General features: G+C 37.4%; 1 protein-coding gene across 2 annotated transcripts; it reads left to right on the plus strand.

Annotated features, from left to right (window-relative positions):
• Positions 1–5,967: 5,967 nt before the first annotated feature.
• Positions 5,968–11,373, plus strand: LOC103435394 (ultraviolet-B receptor UVR8). 2 transcript variants are annotated; one of them, XM_008373792.4, is made up of 12 exons: positions 5,968–6,455; positions 6,906–6,979; positions 7,077–7,161; positions 7,434–7,565; positions 7,650–7,868; positions 8,026–8,262; positions 8,654–8,697; positions 9,222–9,404; positions 9,748–9,838; positions 10,322–10,365; positions 10,485–10,627; positions 11,149–11,373. In XM_008373792.4, the coding sequence occupies exons 1-11, from the start codon at positions 6,251–6,253 to the stop codon at positions 10,602–10,604; spliced, it is 1,434 nt and encodes a 477-aa protein (XP_008372014.1). In that variant the 5' UTR covers positions 5,968–6,250; the 3' UTR covers positions 10,605–10,627; positions 11,149–11,373. The 2 variants fall into 2 exon arrangements, with proteins under 2 accessions (XP_008372014.1, XP_008372007.1); XM_008373785.4 differs by lacking the exon at positions 11,149–11,373 and having other exon boundaries at positions 10,485–10,956.
• Positions 11,374–24,921: the final 13,548 nt, after the last annotated feature.

Raw genomic sequence — 24,921 nt, forward strand, 5'->3', positions numbered from 1 at the left:
TCGCTTGTGCGCCAAGTCACCGTGCATGGTCAACCCGTATTCAGCAAGAAGGCGGTCGAGCTTCCACTCAGCCATGCCCTCATAGTCCTTTTTGGAGTATCTCGGGTGGTGAAGAGGCATCTTGAAGAAGCCCACGCCGCTGCTCATTTTTCTGCTTTCCATCTGATTTTTCCACTCTTACTAATCACTATGCTCGATCTAGAAATTCGGTTTTCTGTGTTTTAGTTTGGTGTTGTGAGCTTGATTTATAGAGATTTTATGAGAGTTAATCCTTGAAGGCTCCAGAGGCATGATTAGGGTTCACAAGAATCGGTTGGCATACCTTCTCATAGCATGGTATTTACGTGCATGTGTGCATCTGTAGAGAGAGACTCTTAACGAGAACAGCACGACACTAACCCAATAAGAAGGCTAAACCAAGCATTGGAGACAAGGAACACATACAACATGCATCTACACACTCATTATGTTACTACGGTTCGACTCTTTTTCCAGTTATGCTGGATGTATTCAAACTTCAGACCTCTCTTAAATTTTGTCAACTGTATTAATGAACAAGTCATATTAGTATTGAGTATGTTTACAAGGATCAATTATACTTGATAAGTGAGGATTGGTCAAGATTCAATACAACACTACTTTTTTTTTTGTTCGAATTGTTACACCATTCGTCTCTTCGTCGAAGTAGCCCTTGAGTTAATCGAACATCAACGCACTACTCTAACCGGACCTAATTCTGTCCGAGCCTTCGACAACTATGTGATGTTTTTGTTGTTCTTAAAACGAAAAGATTCACTAGAACCAAAACCCTAGCTGGTATTTGGCCCCTACCACAATCTTCACCGACACAATCTCAACTCCCAAGTGACCCTATAAAATGATCCCAAACCAAAACTAAATTAAAGGGTGTGAATAAGCAACTTGTACGTGTTGCCATATGGTGCCTATAAACGGAATAGTACGAGTCTGTATTCGATAATGTTATCCAAACCACTCAATTCTGTAGGCCGCTGCATGGGATCAGATGAACATCCACTTGTAGCCACACGATCAGTTCTGAGACCGACTGATGATTAAGTGAGACGCATATAATTGGAGGGCCCGGACTTGGTGCATTTGGGGTATGATGTCGTGCGGGTTCATGAGGTTCAGACATGAAACGTGTGTAATATAGTTAGATATTAGTCTAAATATATGTGGTGTGTTTGCGGATCCGTATGCATGGTCACTTTAAAAATAGCGACCCACCTCTTGATTGTGGGGACTTTGGGACCCTTAAACTCAATCATCAAACTATATTCCTAGCCTCGTGATTTGCTTCAACTAAATTGTGTCACTAAGTTAACTAGATGATTGAGGGTGAGGGTCTACTCGTAATTGATGGAGACAATGGCGGAGTCAGGATGACAAAGTAGGAGGTGTGAGAGTGGATTAACGGGCGAAGTTCGGACTAAATTAAGGTTAAAATAGGTAAATCAATGCACAAAATTTTTTATTGGATAACACGAAATTTGAGCTGGACTAGAGCCGAATCTAACCTTTCACGAAGCTCTGCCTCTAATTGGACAAATGTTTAATCAGACATCGCTTGCTCTTATGTAAAAATTAAAGCTTGTGTGTAGTGTAAATTGCTCTACTAATAAAGATATACCCAAATTGATGATGCGATAACTTTATAACGTATTATAAAGTCAAGCAAATCTTAATAAATTTCTTGAATCCTAATGTACAATGTGAAATTTTTTAAGGACAATGAATGACTAACCTAAGTATTGTTCTGTAATGGATACATGGTAACTGAAGCAAATTATTTTTTGGTGCGGAAATGATTTTCCTTCTTTTTCCCTTTTTTGCTATTCGAATTTAAAGGGGGCCAAATTGAGGGAAATAATGAGGCCAATTTTACCATGTAATAAGAAACTAAAAGATTTCGTTGAAATTGTTCATTTGGAAATTTCCCGAAAAGCTAATCGTAGGTTCTTCTCTTCATCGGAACAATAGGGCCGATATGCTCATTACCAAACTTGTTGAAGAGATAAAATATAACTAAGGTATATCTTTTTTATCAGAGGTTGAATTGATAATCAGAAGAAGAATTAGGCAAAAAAATAGGATACATTATGGGAAAATAAAACTTCCATCGAAGAGAAGCAGATGAAATATGCATGAGGCCCAAATATGGAGGGAATTGTGCCGTACACAAGGCTTAGGGAGTAACAAGTGGCTTCTCAAATCACCACTCATAAGCGGTGCTATCAATACATTCGTTTTTATTTTTCATACATCCTTCTTAATTTTCGATTATCAAATTAAATGAATTGAAGATGATCAAATAATAGAAATTAGCAGAGGATGTGCAGAAAGTAAAAGAAGTATGTGGATGTGGATAGCAATACCCTTCGTGGTTTGCAGTCCATCCAACGTTTCTTCAGGTGTTCAATTCAGTTCAGGTGTTTTGGGTTGGGCCACTTGTGCAAAAGCAGAGACTGCTCAATATCCAAGGGAAGGGACAGTACTAGGGCACACTTAATTGGCTTCCAAGTTAGGTTTTGTGGTGGACTCTCTCTCTCTGACTTGATTGGATTGCATGTGTACATATTTAGGAGAATTAAAAGGTTATCCATACACATTTATACCAAAAATGCTCTAGCATTATTAGTGGTGGGGAAATGTAGAGAAAAACGAATGGTCTTTCTCATTCATGCTTCGCTTAATTTTAATAATCATCTTTTTTATGATCTTGTTTCGGAGTGCAGAAATTTGATCATAGAGAACTGGAGTTGTTATGTGCAGCATATTCATAGAGGGCATAATTTTGCAGTTGATGGGTTAGCCAAATTGGGTTTAAATAGCAAGATGGAGTTTCAAGAGCTTGCGGAGCCTCATCTTTGTTTAGTTTAAACTTTTTTCGATGACTGCTCTAGAGTCGCTACAGCTAGATTAGTTGTTCCTTAGTTTTTCTTTTTCTTCTTCCATGTTACCGAGAAAAAGAAAAACATATGACTTTAAGCGACATTGAGTATTCCATAGTAAAAGAAAATTAAAAGTAAAATGCACAATAACAATACTTATAATTGTTAGTCTAAAAATTCGTTGAATGCAACTTGGTATGTCGGACCACAGACGCACTGCTTATTTGGTTCACGCGTGAAATACTAAAGCTAGATGCAAACAATATCAAATAGCAGTCAATTTGCATGTTTCCAAGCCATTTGGTCTTGACACTCTCTAATAAATTGATATTTTATTTGGCTATATATGCATATGGAGTTGGTGGTCCTTCTATAACATATAAAAACACTTGTCATTTTATTTGGTTCATGTACAAATATTTTTGTATTGTTTCTAAATAAAAAATTTGCTGAAAATTATAGCTTCCAACTTGTAGCATGATGTGTATGCAAGTTGTCCTCTTTACTAAACAAATAAGGAAAAATGAGTTAGAGTAATACTCAACCACGATAAGTGGTTCAATAAAAAAAATGCATACAACAACTCTTTAAAAGAAAAAAAAGGAGGTTCTAGTTTTGATACTTAATAAGTTGGGTTCGATACTTTGTAACCTTGGAGAGGTCCTAGCCTTCTTCGGTCCGGATAGGTTTAGATAACCGTGAGGAGGTCCTAGCCTTCTCCGGCCCCAGAAGTTAAAATGTTAAAGTTTTGGAACTACCATGCCAAGTTGTTAGGATCTTTCTAATAATAGAACAAAATAGAAAATTAATAACATATAATTCTAGTAAAATATCATGCCCTTTTGTTTGGACCCAAAATTACACGATCGGCCCGAGTAATCGAGGCCGTTGAGTAAGCGTACTTCCACACCGTCGATGAAAAAGTGAAGATAATTTTATTAATATTAAAAGATAACATTATGATTTTTATCATAATTATCCTTTAATAATGATTTATCTTGACATTTTCTTATAAATATAATATATCTCCAAGCTAGGAAACATGCAGCACAATTCAAGTTGATGTGGATGTTTGGCATATGGGTATGTGGTTTGGATCAATTTTGGTTAACGGATATGCACGGCATCAGATAATGAAGCATGCAGAACAGGATGATAATTAAAAATGAATTTAATATTCATGGGTCAGCATGCATGCGACAATGGGGTAAGAAAATGGTGACTTTGGGTGATGATGATGAGACAAGCCTAGAAAAGCTAGGTTTTTGGTGGTGATGAAAGTGATCAAATGGGTTTAAAGGTTTCTGATGGAGTTTTTATTATGAGATCAGAAGTCTAGGTGGTCTAAGCTTCTGATGTGATATGATTTGCTTATATAGGTTTTTTTTTTAAGGGAACTTTAACGAAAAACACCTGGTACTGTTCACTTTAACGAAAAACCACATTTTTACACTAAAAGTCAATCATGGTACTATTCACTTTACCCTTTATTTTGTCCTTATCATTAAAACTCAAAGTTTTCAAGTCATTTTCATTAGTTTTCTTTTTTTTTTATCTTGTTTGAAAAGTCAAGAACTACGTCTGAAGGATATGTTTGGCCTATGCCACGGATCAGATTTTATTCAACGAGTTAGAGTTGCAGTCGGACTCTACACAATTATCTAGCCGTGCCAAGCAATCAGTCCTATAAATACAGATGCAATGGTAACGGAAAGGCCCTTTCCAATTCAACCCACAAACTGCCCTGCGTAAACCGTTGCTCTACGCGAAACCTCTCAACAACCTTGAGATTTTTAGTTTCTTTTTCGCCAACACATCTTCAGTTTGGATAAACAACATTGTGAAGGCAACCGGCAAACATCTTCAGTTTGGATAAACAACACTGCTGCCGTAGAATCAACCGATCGCAAAGCACCTTCAGTTTGGATAAACAGCACTGCATTAAGGTCGACTGGTTATCTATCCAAGTCTCGGTCGAGAAGGGTTTTCGAATCCTTATTGGCAAAGGTCATCTCACGAGTGGCGAAGTGAGGTGTTACGAATTACTAGACTCGATGCATTGAACGCCGAGTGGTTTTACGATTGGATACTCACTAGTTGGGTTTAGAGTTTAGCATTCTGAAGGCCGAACCACATTTACGATTAAGACGTACATTTTCTTTGAATATTTGTGTCCATATAGTCTGGTGTCGATTCGACGTGCTTATAGTCTTACAAATATAATCACCGTGATTGAATCCGACACCGACAATTTATGAACTTCGTAGATCTAGTAGCCTTATCTTCAAGCTCTAGAACCCGAAGGCGACGTGTTCCTTCCTCGGCCGCAATCGCAAGATCAAGAAGTCAGCAGCGCATCCGACGCAACATCAACATATTTTACTCCCCGTCCGAGCTCGGCCGATGAGTTGGCACGCCCGCATACAACCGAAGGATGTAGTTAGCTCATTAGTTACTCGGCTTGCGCGCCACGTAGGCTTGGTAGTTTTTAGGGTCAACACCTTCTTCAACTATTCGACTTGCTCCTCGAAATAAGTAAATTTCTTTGGTTTAAAGTAAATAGAATCACAACACAAAAATATGGCTACTAGCACGACAATCTAACAATATTTTTTTCTTACATAAAAGTAAAATGTCTCAAAGTTATTTTATCAAGATGACAAGTGTGATACTTGTGCTATATGTACAACTGTTTTTATTCCTCGCACATTTTTTTTAATTTTAAACCGTCGAATCAAATAAATTGAAAATCAAAGATAAAAGTGTATGAGAGGTACCGTAAAATTGGTTTGTGAAAAACACTATCCTACTTAAATATGACTAAATAAAAAATCCTACTACATTTTTTGAGATAAATATAAAAAACAGAAATCATGGAAAGAAAGAATCGAAAAACATTTTCGAGGGGTCCTGATCAAATATGCGGACACGTGGTAGCACATAATCATTGGCGGCTCGCATCAGGTTCCACCACGTGGTGTGATGCACAGACGGCCACGCCAGCCCCGAACAATGCTCTCTGTAGTTAAGGGAGGCCGACCTTCCAGAAACTTCCGGGAACTACTGGCTCGCAGCGGCCGAGGCAACTTGGGGTCCAAAACGCGCCACGTGTCCACACAGCCACGCGGGAATCTGACGTGGCGTCCTCATTTTCCTGTATTTGATACGGCCCCATTTTTAGCAACCCAGCAAAATTAGGGCACTTCCCAACAACGTACTCAAAAGTCCACCAAAGCTCAAAAAACTTCAAGAAAATTCTGAAATTTCCGAAAACGGAAAAACAAAAATTCGGATTCGGAATCCGTTTCCGTTCCCTGTTTTTCGGATTTTATCGAGCGATGAATGCGGAGGGAATTACGGAGGGAGAGGAAGTGAAGATGGAAGAGGGGAAAGAGAAGGTGGTGTTCATGTGGGGATATCTTCCCGGAGCTCTGCCGCAGAGGTCGCCGCTTTTGTCGCCGACGGTCGTGCGGACGGCCGACGCCGAGTACGCGTGGAAGGACGTATGCGGTGGCGGGTGCGGCTTCGCCATGGCCATTTCTGGTGCTTTCTTCGAACTCTGCCTCGGTTTTTTACTTTCTGATTGCAGTTTTACCCGCTGTTTGGATGCCGAGAAAATGTGGGAAAATAAAGCTTGAAATTTTATGCTTTCTGCTATTTTTTTGCTATATAAAAACATACAGCATAGTAAATTAAGTAAATTTAGTATACAGAGTTTTTGTGTCTGAAAATTTCTGCTGTACTTTATGTATCTTCTTCTATTTTCATTTCACATTTCAAATTGGGGAAGAATTATAATTTTAGTCTATACACACACACATATATATATATTCTAAATTGCTCTAAACCACGGCGAGGGAATGTCAACTTGGTTGCAAGGGCACACTCTATTATTTTTCTCCCCATATCTTTGTGTATGTTTTTCTTTGATGGTTGTGCTGCAAAGTACGTTTGTTTTTGCTTATGGTTCTTTGTTGGTATGATTTCACCCAGAGCCTGGGAAGCTTATTACATGGGGCTCAACAGATGATCTAGGCCAAAGCTATGTGACATCTGGGATGCACGGGGTACTGTAGCGATACACGACACTTGGTTTGTTCATTGATTTATTTTGTTAATTTGTTGATGGAATTATTGACGTTGTTCTCAATTTTGCTTGTTAAGGAAAACCCGGAGCCTTTTCCTCTTCCGAATGAAGCTTGTATAGTACAGGCGGCCGCGGGTTGGGCCCATTGTGTTGCAGTCACAGGTAATGCTGATCTCCCAACTGAATTTTTCTCAAAGAGAAGATTTTTATTCAACGTAGTGAGTAAAGGTTTAGAAACATCTGAACCCTTTTCTGACAACTAATTTCTTCTGAAGATGCCAAGGGGGTTTGGAATTAAGCGCATGAAACTAGACCGACTGAAACAATTAGTTGGTAACTAATTGAATTGTGGAAACAATTTCAGTTTCCGTGTTCCATCGTTATTAAGCTATTATGAGTATTGAGGCAGTCAATACATTTTGGTTTTAATGCAGATAATGGAGGAGTTTACACATGGGGATGGAATGAGTGTGTTCCATCTGGGAAGGTCTTTGGGGAGCAATCTATGGGTTCAGACGGTGTAAAGGATGCCTATGAAAGGCAGAATTCTTTTATGACTGAGCAAGGTAATTTATGTTTAGCCTCTTTTCATGACAATGACAAAAGCTTGTTTTTCGTTCATTGCTGACTTACTTATGTTTATAATATAGTTAGCCCTCGCTCTCAAGGCTCACGATCCACCGCTGCGGCAGTTTCTGCTAGTGAAGAAAGTACAAAGCGAAGAAAATTGTCATCAGCAAAACAAGTGGCTGAAAGTTCTTCATCTGGTGATGAACCTCCATCAGCATTGCCTTGTCTTGTGGCATTGAACCCGGGAGTTAGAATAGCCAGTGTTGCTGCTGGAGGGCGCCATACTCTGGCATTATCAGGTAATTTTACCCTGTTCTGATTTTTACCTGTATGCGATGCATAGTCTCTTTGCATTGTGGTCATGAAATAAGGTGTGGAATGAAGTATTGAGTTAGAAATTAGAATATTTATAATATCAAGCAAGACATAATGTATCCTAATTTCCCAAAACTTCAGATATAGGACAAGTGTGGGGATGGGGCTATGGAGGTGAAGGGCAGCTTGGTCTGGGCTCCCGCATACGTATGGTGTCCTCTCCTCATCCTGTACCTTGCATTGAGTCCTCTTATGGAAAAGATAGATCTGCAGCACTGTCTCGAGGAACCATGGGTTCAGACGGATTTGGTGTTAGGGTTCCTGGAAATTATGTGAAGGGGATTGCCAGTGGAGGGCGACATAGTGTAGTAATCACAGGTACAAATTTTAAGTTCTTTCTCCAATTATGTATAAGCATGGGCATCCTAGCTGGATAGTACTGTTACTGCCAACATCTTTAACTAATCTTAGATACTCAATTGGTATTTCTAGCCGTTAATATGGTATATGTAAGAGAGAGTAGATTAAATACTGAAGAATCAGTCACTAGGTCAGGTGAATGATCAATCACTGGAATCATGGGAGCCATTTTCAAAACTTCATAGTTATAGCTGTTTGTAAGTGGGGAATTAGAATTGACTTATCACAGGAATGGCATTACCGTGGTTAGTGTATCATGTGGTACAACTGAGATGTTAAACGATTTTAGCACTTTAGCTTTTATGTTTTATATTACATGTATGTTTGTGATTTCTTTCTTGCATTTCAGATGCTGGAGCAGTACTTGCTTTTGGTTGGGGGCTGTATGGACAGGTGAGTTTTCTGCAGTATTGCACTCTTTGCCTCACACTTTTGCTTCTTCAAGAAACCATTAGTGCTGTCTGCGTTAATTTTATTTCATCCTTATGCACAACATATTTCTTCATAGTGAAAAATCATTGATCATAGTGCTTTTGGCTTGTTGGTGGTAAAACTGTTATTGATGACCAATATAAAAATTCACTATCTATAGTATTACTGGATTAGTACCTAAACAAGATGTTACCGGTGTACCAATCAAACCGGAATGTCTAATTTTTAATTGTTGTATCCATCCATAATTCCGTACACAACAACTAGCAGGTGTTCCCCTAATCTTAACCATTCTACGGTATCATTACGTAGGTATAGGAATGATGGAGAAAAAGCACTGTAGGTGCTCAAGATGAGGTTCACTCAAATGGATTAATCTATTCTATTCCTTCTCAATGTTACCAATATTGCACTGTTGCTGAACATTTTGGCTTATTAAAATAAGGCATAAAACTGATTTCCTTGTCATTTTTGTTTTATTCAAGTGTGGGCAAGGAAGCACAGATGACGAGTTAAGCCCGATTTGTGTATCTTCATTACTGGGTATCCGGATAGAGGGTGTTGCGGCAGGACTGTGGCACACTGTCTGCATTTCAGCTGATGGCGATGTTTATGCATTTGGCGGGAATCAGTTTGGACAGCTGGGAACCGGAGCAGATCAAGCTGAGGTAAACTATGAAGTTTACCTACATCCTTCCTTTGTTGGCTATAGACTTTGACATCCTCACTAATTGAGAAGTCACAAGGTTACTAGAATAGTATATGATTGCTTTGATTCATAGGTTTGTCATTCAGGCAACGACACAACGCTATGATAACTTTAAATTTTCCCTTACTCGGCCATAAAATGTTAATAGTATATAGGTAGGGTTATTAGGGTAACATAAATTAAGTAATCGATAATATTTGCTTGGATACTTTTGCAGTATTTTCAAATCATCATTGCCAATATTCATTGAATGTTGCTTTCAGAGAAACTGTTGAACTGAATTTTCTTGAATTGTGGACCAGACAATACCAAGACTTTTGGATGCTCCAATTCTGGAAAATGAGAATGCAAAGATTGTTTCCTGTGGGGCGCGCCATAGTGCCATAATCACGGGTATGTGTCTACTTTTACAAGCTCCCTTACTATTTTATGATAAGCGACTTTATCTTTCTTTAAGCTAACTAGTCGTTCTTTTAAGCTAAAGAAGAGATGGTATATATCCAATCTTAATGTGGTTAAGCACATATGATTACCTCGATTGTATTTGGTTACATGTGGTCGTCTGCATTGGTCCAGAAAACAGGAAGTGATTTATGGAGAAAGAAACACAGAAATTTGGTCAGCTCATGAGAGCCTTCACAAGTCCTTAGAAAATTCCAAATATTGCGTTTAGGCTAGTAAACAAACGAAACAACAGTGAAAGTGTCTGAAGTTGTAGGTAGTGTGGATAAAAATATCTGTTCAGGTGGAGATATCAGTTGCTTGGCTTTACAGAAATATCAGTTTATGTCATAATTTTGGTTTAGAAGATGTTGAAGTTGAACTTGTGTGGATTAAAACCTAAAGAGATTCTTAATTTATTTGTGTTTCATGTAGAGGATGGGAAAGTTTTCGGCTGGGGATGGAACAAGTATGGTCAGGTATTCAGCTGTCATCAATAGTTCATGTCGATGCTATGAATGTATTTTGCTCTGCAATGTTCCCATTTCTCGTATTGCCTTGCAAGTCTAATGCTGTGGTTTTCTGTTGCAAATTCCAGCTTGGCCTGGGTGATGTGATCGACCGCAACATTCCAGCTCAAGTCACGATCGACGGATGTGTGCCGAAAAATGTGGCATGCGGCTGGTGGCATACCTTACTGCTTGCTGAACCTACTTGAGTTCTCCTAGTCCAAAGGCCACGGTACAATTTTGTTAGATAGCAGTGTTCATTGAAGTTGGTAACTTATTGGTTACATGTACATACACTAGTTTGGAATGGAATTGTATGTACATATACATATGTATTTATGTATGTATATGCATGTACCTCATTCTTTCATGACGGACGTCTTCCACGTCTAATACAGTTAGGATATCGTAATATGTATCAATTCGACGATGTACAACTAAGGTTGTGTATAATTGGAAGTGGCTGTGATGTAACCAAACGCCTGGAAATGTTATGTAATTGTTCTGTATCGTCTTAGGAAACATGCAGCTATGTGGGGAATGCTATGGAAATTTCCTTGATTCATCTGTGTAATGCGATGTCTGGTGCAAAATTGCAAATCAACTTTCTATGTTTTTTTATACTCTCAAAGTTCATTTTTTAGGAGAGAGACTTACATGCAACTAGAACACTGGTGACGGTATTCTAAACTATCATGCAATATTATGTGTTTTAACTTGCTCACATGACATTGCTTTATTAATTCGGAACAGGCCTTGAATGAAAGAAGTCGCGGAGGAGATTGAGTACATTGCAAGCGTTGCCACAGCAAAGGGTGGTTGATGTCTAATTTTTGTTCCAGTTACCTGTCCTATTTGGATGTTGCACGGTTGTGTTTTTGTTTACCAGATGCATATGTATGTTATATATTACCAGAGTTCTGCTTGTACAGCTTGAGGTGAAGGTTTTGCTTGCTGAAATATGAGTTTTTTATTTTATTTTTTGAGTTCAGGGTTTAGGATTTAGGGTTTAGAAACGTGCCTTAAAGAATTTTTTTGGAAGTATTGGACATGCCAATGGGCATACCCAAAAAGAGGAGAAAGTATGTTATTCACTTACGTCTACAACACTCGTGATCCATGTGTACACACTACACAAAGCATTTGATAATTAATATGTCATTGAGATTCTCTCTGGATCTCTGTGTCCGGAGCCTAAAGATTAGGAAATCCGGACTACTCATTCAAATCTTGCGATTTTCATTAGCCCATCTTACACAAACCAATAGCCCAAACCTTTGTCAACAGCCTGAATATCCTGGTCTTTGAGTGCCGGACACAGAGATTCTCTGATCCAAAGCATACTCTCTCTAGAAAGAAGCTCAATCATATGGGTGGCAAGGGAATTATGTAGTTGGGCTTTTTGGGTGGACATATGGGCTTGAAGAAAGATTAGCACTAATTACGTAGATGGGCCTTCATGGTCAAAGGGTTTTTGCTTGTTCTCTTTTTTATTCTGAAAGATGGCATTGATCAATCACTGGTTTAGTTTCTAATGAGCGATTAGCTCGAGCAGAGCTGTTAATTGGTTGCAATCAACTCTTTCAAATGATTTCTTTGGCTGGTCTTCAGTTTTGAATCTTTTGATTCTTTCTTAAGTAGGTAATGAGTAGAAGTCAGACCTAAAAATAGGCTTTGAACGGATCAACTACCTAGATATTGTAAACACATTTAGACCGTTTTTTACACACTTTAAGTTGTGCCTGAAACAAAAGGCAATAGAACAATCAAATCTTATAACTAATTCACTCATATTATAATATAGGTGAACGATTATTTTATATTTTAGCATGTATTATTAATAACACGCGTTAGTGGTGAACTGGTCATGCTATGAGGCAGCGTTCTAAGACCACATTATAATTTCTCCATGATAAGAATGCATATTCCATTGTTTTGGTTAAAGAAAGAATATACGGATTAAATTAATTTGTTAATCTTCTTGTTTTACCCTCAAACTTTTTCTGTTCCTGATTATTTCTGGCTTATAGGGCTGGTTTGGTATTGCTGTGCTTTGAAAAAAAGCTACTGTGAAAATAAGCGGCTGTGCTGTGAGAATAAGCGGCTGTGAAATAAATCAGCAGAGTGTTTGGTAAACTTTTTTGTAAAAGTGCTTTTGAAAAAAAAAGCAGTCTAATAGTGGGTCTTTTCATTAAAGAAGCACCGTAGCTCCGTATGCTTTGAAAAAAAGCCAGTTTTCCAAAGCTACAAATACCAGCTTCAGCTTTTTCCTTTGATTTCAGCTTATTTTCACAGCAGCTTCCAAAATAAGCCCTTTTTTTTCAGTTTACCAAACACCTAAAACCCTCACAGCTTTTTTTCATAGGTGCTTTTTTTAAGCACCTCACTCCCAAACTAGGTCTAAAAATGGTGGCTTGTCATGTCTATATTTTTTTGATATAATTAAGAAAGTTGGTGACGATATGAAGTAAAGCCTAAAGATTTTGAATAGTCAAATAAGACCAAATTCACACATTATTTTTGCTTTTTCCAGCAGACAGATGAGTTGGGCTGACTTGTCCTTTACTATTTTAACTCGCATTGCACTTCTTGATTGTATTAATTAAGGAAAGATGACATGCTCCTTAAGGCTTCATTAGTAATGGTGGGTATGAAATATCGAATACGTGATTTCGGGTGCAGGTCGTTAAGTTACTGGTGTGGTACCAAGAATAAACAATCGTGATTAACGTAAGGTACTGGTGTGGTACCAAGCCAACGGCTTTTTGATGGTCAAGTTAGTATAAAGATCTTCGCACTCCTTTTATGATTGTGAATACTTGTAGCGCAAACCATTCCCTTGATGGTTGGAATATCTAAGAATATAAGAAATCAATATGAACCCTAATCGGATTAGGTTTCCATGTCTTGCAAAACAGACATGGTCGATCTCAGCAAGGTCTGCATACCTTCCTTATCATATCAGAGCTCAACAAGATGTAGGGCATTATTGGTCTATTTAGTCGGCTTAGTCCAATTAGAGCCGTTGAGTTTATAATCGGATTTCTAAGGCATTTATAATCCGATATGCCTTACTCCTATCCAAAAAAAAAATATGGTTCCACAGATAACAAAAAGAAAAGCCAAATTGTTACTTCAATTGAAGACTTAAAATCTCATTCACACATACATACCCCTTTTGGTTTGTTTGGTTTAACAACACTAAAAGGTTAAAGGTTCTATTTCTAACTTAGGTCGGCCACAAGGCCAATTACTTAGAAGTGGAGCATAACCAAATATATATGCATGCATGACTTGCTATTTTGTCAAAGGGATCCAACACCAAAAGGTCAACGAATTGTTTAGGTTGTTTGGATGAGGACGGCAAACTTAGAACATGCTGATATTGACCAACATAAGTAAGCCTTAGTTTTGGCGCAAGACAACTAAGTTTCCTTAATTGTATGATTCGGGTGCATAGATAAACGCTTGTATTTGCTTCAGTTACAAACCTCTTATTATGATGTAATCAATGTAAAATTCCTAAAAAACTCGTTTTCTTTTTGTTAAAAGTTTGAACCTTGCTTCGTGGTTGAATTTCCCATGTTTGTATTTGTACTTACTAGTATTAGAAGAGTGATGTTATTCAGACCACATTTACTGATTACATTGTCGATGACCTTTGAAATACACGCAAGTCTCACATATATAGATGAAGTTTTCACCTTTATTAGAAAACTAATAAAGTAATCAGTAAATGTGGTACAAATAACATCATTCGTATCAGAAATAGAGAGATTTTGTTTTGGTGCATATCAATGATAATTTTTTTAAGAGGCAGGCAAAAGTTTAAAGCTGAAATTAGCTGGAGTTTGTGCTTATATACTTTGCCTTTGATTTGGGGTTAATTTGAACCTTTACGTGGATCTTGCATTAGAAGCAAAACCCATCAGGTTTGGTATGGTGATATAAGAGGATACGGTCTAATATATCAAATATAATAGTAATAGTACAATTAGTTGAAAATATAAAAAATTAAAAAAAAATTAACCAATTATATTATTACTTGATATATCAAATTAAGTTCTTCAACAGATTGAAAAATTGCTCTGGTGTAAGCTGCATCTTTATCTGGAATGTGCTTTTTTCTGCCTTGTTGGCAAATTTGGCTGCAACTTGCAAGTTGATATAAAAATAATAGTGATCGGTGGATCTCAAATTAAATATGTCACACATCCTCTAGGATCCCTACCCCTATATAATATATATATATATATATATATTCAATAATGTTATTTTTATCATATTTTTGTACCATAATTGTATATTACTTTAGGTAGTATTTGATGTGGACAACTACATCATCTAAATTAATTAGCATTTAATTTCAAAATATTAATCAATAATTAATAAAAAATTATTAATTAAATGATGATTGTGGTATACGAGGAGTCGCATCTTCCATCTAAAATTATTTAAGTGTTTTAATTAATAAAAGATTGAAATTAAATAATGTAGCTTGTCTAAGACCTGGTTTGGTACTGAGGTGATTCTGAAAAAAAAATGGGTATAAAAAAAAGCGGTATCAAAAAAAGCTGGGAGCTTTTTTGTGTTTGGTAAACATTCAGCTTCAGTTTTTTTTCACAGTTTTGGATGAAAAAAAGCCAAAAACACATGGCTACAAAACTTAGCTTTGAAAAACTAGTTTTTTTTTACATCTGTTTTACATAAAAGTTTACCAAACACTATAATACTGCTTTTTTTTTCAAAAGTACTTTTACAAAAAAGTTTATCAAACACTCTGCTTATTCTCACAGCACAGCAGAAGCAGCTATTTTTCAAAGCACCGCAATACCAAACCAGCCCTAACTCATCTACCACGTAAAATGATAAAAAAATATAATATAAAATTATGATAAAAATAACATTACTCATATATATTTTGCCATTTATCTTTAGACTACGAACTTTTTATTTTTCTACGGTTGAGAAATCAAAGTCATGGCACATAGTTTTAGAAGTAGTACTACGATATTAACTCGATCAACTCGATCAACCAATTCTTTATTTGGGTTGTCTGAACCCTAATTATTTGCATTGTAAAAACATTTATAAATGTAGAATGATCTCTAAGGCGAAATGGTATCTCAAACTTTTAGTCGAAAGAAGTTTACTAAACAAAACAAGTGGTTCAGGGGGAGTTGTGGTCGAATTTCAGGTCAGGTTTAGTTTTTGATCTTGAATTTGAGATACAAAGTTAACAAAAACACAAGTAATTCTCCGGTCAAAACTTTAAAATCACTATTATAAATCTTTCTTGTGTGCATACAGACCTTTCAAGAACTTACAAACGATCTTAGTTTTTAATTGATTTTTTTTAAGAGATGGCATTTGTAGAAGATTTATAATATAAACAATTTTGATCATAAACATAATGTTTTATGACTTAGCAACGTATAATTTTGAGTAAGAATTTTACTCATCTTTAAAGTTGTCAAGTATTATTTTTAAAAGGCAAACAGAAAGAGAAATTTATTTCAACGATGGTTGTGTTTGATTACGACACTATCATTATTATCGTCCTTCCTCGATGTTGATTGGCCATCTCTGCAATCACAACCAATATTAATGGTATTTCAAGAAATAAAAAAAATCACCACATATTGGGATTACTTGCCAGAACAATTTAAACTAGGGAGTTTTAACGAAAAGTCCGCGGTACTGTTCATTTTAACGAAAAAACCACATTTTTACACTAAAAAGTCAATCCTGATACTATTCACTTTACCCTTTATTTTGTCCTTATCGTTAAAACTCAAAGTTTTCAAGTCTTTTTCATTAGTTTTCCTTTTAAACTATTCGAGTACATCTTACGGTAAGTTCTAGATCTAGTAACACAATGTCGAATATTTCCTTACCATTACACATTATGTAATTACTGAAGCGTTGTCGTAATTGTAATCAATCCATTTATCACCTCCCCCAATTAGACATCATCTCTATTTTTAATAGGAATTTTAACGAAAAACTTCTGCTATTGTTCATTTTAACGAAAAACCATATTTTTACACTAAAAAGTTAATGCTGATACTATTCAATTTACCATTTATTTTGTCTTTATCGTTCAAACTCCAAGTTTTCAAGCCTTTTTAATTAATTTTTTTTAATATATATTTTAAGATGGACCTCCTTTTCTAGGGAAAGGGATCATCTCCGGATCCCTTCCTCCTAATCCATCAAATCATGGGATATGTGCCGTTAAAATTTAATCAAACGGCTACAAATAAGGTGTCACGCCCCGATCCCGACATACGTCCAGGATCGACACGTGACATCACCAAATATCCATATATCTAACATACCCCGCCTCCGAAATATGTACCAAGTACGCTCAAGCCTCAAATTGATTAGTGATTTTTTTCGTGTACTTATGGCTGCATCTAACCTTCCGTTAGATTGCCTACGTATCCTCAATAGGGATCAAGTCATTCGTAGTTCGTCATATATTACACTCGAACAATTATCACATAATTCACTTTATCTTCAATGTCATTCCATAATCCCGTAAATTAAACAATTCATGAATTAAAAATGCATGATCTTAGCATTTAACTACGTTAATCAAACAATACGATAACATATCATTTTATGAATCTAATTAAAGAACTCTATATAATTTCCTCCTTGGATCATGAGTAACAACATGGCAAAACTAATTTATATTCACAAGGTCTAATGTTGACAATTCATATTCACTCGAATCTAGGGTTCTAGACTAACCTTTTGGAAATGTGCAAGAGTAAGGATTCCGGACCACTCAACAGAACCCAACCACATCGGGTTCCGGACCACTCAACGAAACCAAAATATCAATCAGTTTCTTGTAATCTACCTAGACCTGTCGCATGTAAAATCAGTGCCTACATCATGAAAATTGTGCACTGGGCAAATCAGAACTTGGATAAGTTGCGAAACTCGGGTGAGTGACAATAATACAAATATGTGATATTCAATAAAAACATACCATCGATCACAATCTATAAACATCAAGTAAAGAATTATGCTTTATGAAATCATAATCAAGTTGCTGAAAACTCTGAAGGAGTCACCCAAACATCCAATGACTTTTCTAATTCAAACCACAAGATTCTCAAAAAAACATCGTTCATATGTACATTAAAAACTAGGGCTATAGGGACGCAGTTCGGCCGAAGCCTACATAAGTAACCAAACAGGAAGTGGCCCCCTAAAGCGGATTAACCAAGCAGAGCCACCCCTGAGAAAGTAACCAAGTAGGTAGTGACCCCCAATGCGGGCAGAGTCACTCCTACAGCTGTTAGGAAGTGATCACCCAATGCGGATTAACCAAGCATGATCACTCTTAAGCATACATGGCCATAAGGATCGCCTAACGCAGATTAACCAAGCACGATCCACATATAGTATGGTCCCCCAATGCGGATTAACCAAGCATGACCATTAGTGACCCCTTAATGTGGATTAACCAAGCAGGGTCAAGATAATTAGGTAGGTAGTGACCCCACAACGCGGATTAATCAAGCAGAGTCACACCTACAGAATTGTTAGGCAGTGATCACCTAACGCGGATTAACCAAGCATGATCACCCCTCAGTATAAATGGCCATAAGGATCGCCCAACGCGGATTAACCAAGCGCGATCTATATATAGTATGGTCCCCTAATGCAGATTAACTAAGTAGGACCACTAGTGACCCCACAATGTAGATTAACTAAGCAGGATCATAATCCCTTACTAGCCCTCAATTTACAAAACATTTCAATATGCAATTCGAATCACTTTTCCACAAATATTACCAATCCATGAATCAAATCACATTTAATAAAAATAGATTGATGGCCAATTATAAAAGAATCACATTTTAACAGAAAACACATTTATAAAACCATGTCATATCCACAAATGGTATTAATATAAAGAATCGGGTAATCACCATATCACATATATTAAAGTCACTCACTGAGACAAGTCCGTAAAGCTTCACCGAATCTCTAGTAATACTAATTTTAGTAATTCAAATGGTTCAAGACCTGTTGACCAAACATCAATAGCGGGGTCCACACCCTTACAATTTAATTCGGAAGATACGCACATCGTATTTCATATCTGTAACTTCCTAAGGTCCACATTATGCTCATAGAACAACATACTAAATTCTCATCAAAATCCGACGGCCGGATCTCTGCCAATTTCTAGAATTAGGTAGCGGTCAACAATTAGTTTCACAAACTTAGAAATTCAATGAGAGGAACAAGTTTCATACCTGTGGCCAAGTCCAATTTGATCGGGAAACACCTCAAATTGCCCACGAACCGCCGGAAACCCTTGATTTGGGTGACTTCGATCCGTCACCTCTGATGCTCTGCCGCCTCCAATGTTGTTTGGGCTTTGTTCCATTGGTGGTGATAATTGGAGGAAAACGTTTCACATTTGGTGGATCTCGGCATGGTTCCTCGCTGCACCCAAGGTGTAAAACCCTTGTGAAATCACAATCAATTTTCGTCGATTTTAGATAGAATTGGATGTTGTGATGTGGTGATGAAGTTTGGTGGTGATGAGAGGTTGAAGAAAGCCAGAAAATTGGATGGAATAGCCGTCAGAATAGTCACAAAAGGCGGGTCAGGTCATGGGTACACGAGTCACAGAAGGGGGAAATCATGTTGGGTGTTTCTCACCCCCATCTCTTTTCTTTCCTTACTCTCCCCTCCCATTGGTTCACATCCTCCCCTTTTCTTCTCTGATTAGCCGCCCCTTACCCTCATTTCTCTTCTTTTCTTTCAATCCAGCTATCCATCTCTTTCCTTTCTCCATCACAACCATCCACATGGCTTTCTAGATTTTGTGGAGCATTCCATATTATGGTCAAATGACAATTTCATCCATAACTTTGCTCGTTCATAACTTATTCATTATAACTCTATTTCACGAACAGTTTGCGCCCACGCGTTCATGAGATCGAGCTCTAATTGAAAATATAAATTGTGACCTCAAGACGTCTATGGATTTTAAATAATTAATTTCCAAACTTCAACTTCGTAACTAGTTTAATTGAAATTTAAATTCAAATAAATAAATCTAAATTCTCGAAAAATAATATAAAATCTCAATAATTCAAATACGTAGATTATAACAGTGAAGTCTAGGAACGAGATTTCACACAGGGGTATACTTTAAAAGTTATAATAATTTCAGCTATTGGATCAAATTTCAACGGTACAGATCCTGTAATTTGTGGATTAGGAGGAAGGGATCCGGGGAGGATCCCTGTAACATCCCACATCGCCCAGGGGAGTGGATCCTGTAAACCTTATATGTATATTCCTATCTCTACCTAGCATGAGGCATTTTGGGAGCTCACTGGCTTCGGGTTCCATCGGAACTCCGAAGTTAAGCAAGATCGCAGCTAGGGCAATCCCTAGATAGGTGACCCATTGGGAAGTTCTCGTGTGAGTTCCCAGAAACAAAACCGTGAGGGCGTGGTCGGGGCCCAAAGCGGATAATATCATGCTACAATGGAGCCCGAGATGTGGTGGGGGCCTGGGCCGGGATGTGGTGGGGGCCCGGGCCGGGATGTGACAATTTGGTATCAGAACCAATCCCTGACCGGAAGTGTACCAACGAGGACATCGAGCCCCTAAAGGGGGTGGATTGTAACATCCCACATCGCCAAGGGGAGTGGATCACGTAAGCCTTATATGTATATTCTCATTTCTACCTAGCATGAGGCATTTTAGGAGCTCACTGGCTTCAGGTTCCATCGGAACTCCGAAGTTAAGTGAGATAGCAATGAAAGCAATCCCAGGATGGGTGATCCACTGGGAAGTTCTTGTGTGAGTTCCCAGAAACAAAATCGTGAGGGCATTGTTGGGGCCCAAAGCGGACAATATCGTTCTATGGTGAAGTCGAGCCCGGGATATGGTGAGGGCCTGGGCCGGGATGTGACAAGTTTAATTAAAATCTAAATTCAAATAAATTAATATAAATTCTTGAAAATAACATAAAATTTCAATAATAACAATACGTAGATTATAACAACACCTTCGGTCACCAGCACGATTTTTACACGGTTTTTTAGGCTTAAAAATCACCAAATTTGGGTGGAGATGGTAGATGGGAGGATGTGGAAGAAGTTGTAGGTGTTGGATGGTGGTCATTCGATGGAAAAAATGGTGGAATCGCTGGTAATAGAATCGGGTTGGTGTGCGGGGGTCTTTGCCCGATTGAAAAGCTGGACTGGAAAAGATTGTAATATACCTGACCAATACACATCACACATATTTATTCCTTCAATAATTCATTCTTGCAACCCACATATGGAGTTTCTCCCTGAAAACATTGAGTCATTGTGCCCACTCATCCATTGCTCACATTCCACAAGTCATTTTACCCATTCCAACATTCCTCCACATTCCACGGCCTTTTTGTCCGAATCAACATCCACGGCATTTTCCGCCTTATTCAACATTTCTCAATTGCACAAGTATAATACGACTTTTCTATCTACTTATCACAATTGCACAATCATCTTAACATCAAAATTTTCATATCGTATAACATAATATCAACCCAATTTAAGATTAATTTGAGACTTTAATCAAATGCTCATCTTTGAAGCTATAACATGAAATATGATATTTTAAAATTTTTCTTCTCCCATTCAATCATACAAACACAACCATTTCACTTATGGGGATACAAGAAAAAGGTGATTAAATTATTGTTTTTCCAATGATGATTATGACTAGAAACTTTAAAATCTTATGGCCATGATAATTATGGTTGGAAATTTGAGTATTTATGAAAGTCACAATGATTTTACGGATGAGAATGAAATCACAACCCGAGGCTATGATTGGTTTAATATGTAGTGGTGAGTAATTGTGATTCGAAATTCCAATTTGGCCAGAATTTCTGATGTTTGATTTGCCAATTCTGACAGTTTGGTTTGAAATTTTGATATTTATTTGGCCAATGAGGGTTCCGGCTGGAAATTATGATATTGTTTCACTAATGATAAATGCTTGTGGTTATAATGGTAGTATTTATCTAGCTAATGGTAGATGTGGTTTGATAATCTGGTATTTATTTAGCCAATGAGGATTGCGGCTTGATGTTTGATAATTATTTTGCAATGTATATGGCTAGAAATTCTTATAATTATTCTACCAATAAATGTTGCTGGGAATCTAAGTATATGGGTGAGAATCACGATGATTTTCGTTGATTTATTTATTTTGAGCTTGAATAAACTCATAGGCTAAGGTTATGACTTTATTCACTATAAATTGGATGATGGGGAAAGTTTGTAATTGCAAATTTGGTTGGTTTGGTTGCTAGAATCATGAGTATCTTGAAGAATTCTTGTTAGTAGTGGAATTCTTTGTGATTGTGCAAGATTGGTGATGAAGTCATGCTGAGACGATGATAATTGTATTTGTGAGTTGTGATTCAATGTTGTCGAGCTTGATGTTAACTAAATTCAATTAGAATTAAAGAGTGAATGCCATTTCGATGTTGTTATTCAATTGATTTGTGGCATTGGTGGATATGGGATTGACACTGAAATTTCGAGGACGAAATTTTTTTTAGGGGGAAAGAATGTGAAATCCTGTTCCCGGATTTCACTGTTATAATCTATGTATTGTTATTATTGAAATTTTATGTTATTTTGGGAATTTATATTAATTCATTTGAATTTAGATTTTAATTAAACTAGTTACGAAGTTTGAAGTTTGGAAATTTATTATTTAAAATCCGTAGATCTTTTGAGGTCACAATTTATATTTCTGAATAGAGCTCGATCTCACGAACGCATAGGCGAAAGCCGTTTACGCGTCCGAAGTATAACGGTACAGTTACGGACACCTGAAGTTGTATTTCTAAACTATAGATTTTAATTTTCTTTAAAACTCTCGTGGAAATGGTGACCAATGAAAGGGAGGACCAGCCCAATTATGTGGAAGTGAAAGGGGGCCAATTAGAAGTAAGGAAAAAAGCAAGGACCAATGGGGGGAAAATGATTTTTTTTCCTTCCATTTTTCGTGGCCCCTTTACCTGCGCCAACCCGGAGTGGTTTTCAGCCACTTCCATCATTTTTTTCAGGCGAAATTCAACTATCTCTGACCTGCAACCTTTTATACCATCTCCCATCTTCCATTCCCACCCAAAATTGAGGGTTTTTAGGTCTAAAACCGTGTGGGTTACCCAAGGAGTTTTGACGGCGATTCCGCCGTTCCAGTGAGTCTCACCACCCACCACCACCCTTAATCAACTCCCCTTGGATCCAAGAACAAGACCCAATCAGTTGTAGGGGCGTTGGAACATCGAGGAAGTCAAATCGAAGCACACTCATTTTAGGGTTTCCGATGGTTAGAGTGAAATCCAAATTGGACTTGACCACATGTAGGAAACTTGTTCCACTCATTGAGATCTACATACCTGTAAAATTTGGTAATTTTTTGAATTAGTTGAATTTTACGGCGAGTCGGGGCAGTCGACCGCCACCCACGGCGGCGCATGCGACGGTGGGTGGCCAGGCCGACGATGTCTTTCTAAGTCCAAATAGTTGCCCTGAATTCATAATTGATATATGTATGAAGTGGTTTGATTGTTTGAACTTAGTTTCATTATGATACATCACTTGATCAAAATTTGAATTGATGATCCGACCATTAGATCGTCACCAAACTTTAATGCATTATAGAACGTAATATTTGAGGATAGCTGGAATTGATGGATAGGGAATCCAACGTACGGATCTTCCTGATTTGGATTTCTAAGTTGGTAAAATTAATTGTTAACTGCCACCTATTTCTAGCAATTGGCGGAGATCCGACCATCAGATCGCAATGAGAATTTAGTATGTGGTTCTATGAGTATAATGTGGACTTTGGGAAGTTATGGATCAGAAATCTGATGAACGGATCTTTCGAATCGAATTACGTAGGGTTGTAGACCCTATCGTTGATCGAGAGTTGACTTTTGGTCAACATGTCTCGAAACGTTTTAAATACTAAATCTAGTACCATGGAATATTAAGTGAAGTCTAGTGGGACCACTTTGGTCTGGGAGTGACTTGAATATATGTGATATAGTTATTGCTTTGATTTCTTATATTAATATCATATGTGAATATGATTTGGGTTATAAATGAAATTTCTATTGAAATGTGAATATTATATATATATGCCATAGATCTATGGTTATTAAATGTGAATTCTATTGAAGTGTTATTTTTATTTCTGGCTATTGATCTATTTTTATTAAGTATGATTTGACTTGTGCATTGGAAATATGATTTGTATTGTATGATTGGATTGATGTGATGAAATGTGAGGGATAGTAGTGGACTGTTAACCCATTGTCATGGGGTTTGTTGCTTCGAAACATGTTTCACCCCTTGTGTCATTATTTCATTTCTCGTTTCGTTGAGTCTTTGTAACTTGATTAACCTAACTTGATTCATGTCCTGTTTCATTGATTGGTGTTGTACATTGTACTTTACGATTCCGTTGAGTGATGGTCCGGAATCGTATCCGTTTAGATTCCGTTGAGTGATGGTCCGGAATCCCTTCTACTTCGTGATTCCGTTGAGTGATGGTCCAGAATCGTATCCTGGTTTGGATTCCATTGAGTAATGGTCCGGAATCCCTTTTACTCCGCGATTCCGTTGAGTGATGGTCTGGAATCATATTCTGGTTTGGATTCCGTTGAGTGATGGTTTGAAATACCCTTTGGTGTCTTGGTTTTGTTGGGTGGTCCGAAATCCCCTTTGTCTAAAGATGTAGGCTTCGGCCGAACTGTGTTGCTCTAGCCCTGCATTTCAATGTGTTGTACGTGTTATTATTTGGTGTGATTATTGGATAATGTTGGATGTAATTGTTATGATTATGATAGACCGTTGACCATTATGGCTATGGATTATTATTGCGCTTCGTCGATTGCTCTTTGAGATGTTGCTCGTGCTGAATTGTGTATTATGTTGAGACATGGCGGTTTATGTGAGGAATATTCGAGTGTAGTGAAAAGGGTGAACTACGAATGACTTGATCCCTATTGAGGGTACGTAGGCAGTCTAACAAGGAGGTTAGATGCAGCCATAAAGTATACAAAAATTACAACGCAATTCAAGTATTGAATTAGGCTTGTACATATCTCGGAGGCGAGGTATGTTAGAGAAACGGGAATTTGGTTATGTCACGTGTCGATCATGGACGTATGTCGGGATCAAGACGTGACAATCCCCTTCCCTTTTCTAGAATCTATAATTTTGCCCAAAACAAAATAATCATACTTTGAATCACATTATATCTAGCCTATTGTAAGACTTAACCTACTTTCCAGTATAGATAATATGATTGTTAAAAAAACAAATTAAAAAAAAAATCGTACTTGGATACATTACCGTACAAATTTATCCACAAACATAAACAGACGAAAGTACGAAATTACCCCGAAATTACGCGTAAACTATTAGCGCCAAGCGGACGTGACCCCGAAATTAGAAG

The sequence above is a fragment of the Malus domestica genome, chromosome 07 (genome assembly GCF_042453785.1).
Source record: "Malus domestica chromosome 07, GDT2T_hap1".
Taxonomy (NCBI): domain Eukaryota; kingdom Viridiplantae; phylum Streptophyta; class Magnoliopsida; order Rosales; family Rosaceae; genus Malus; species Malus domestica.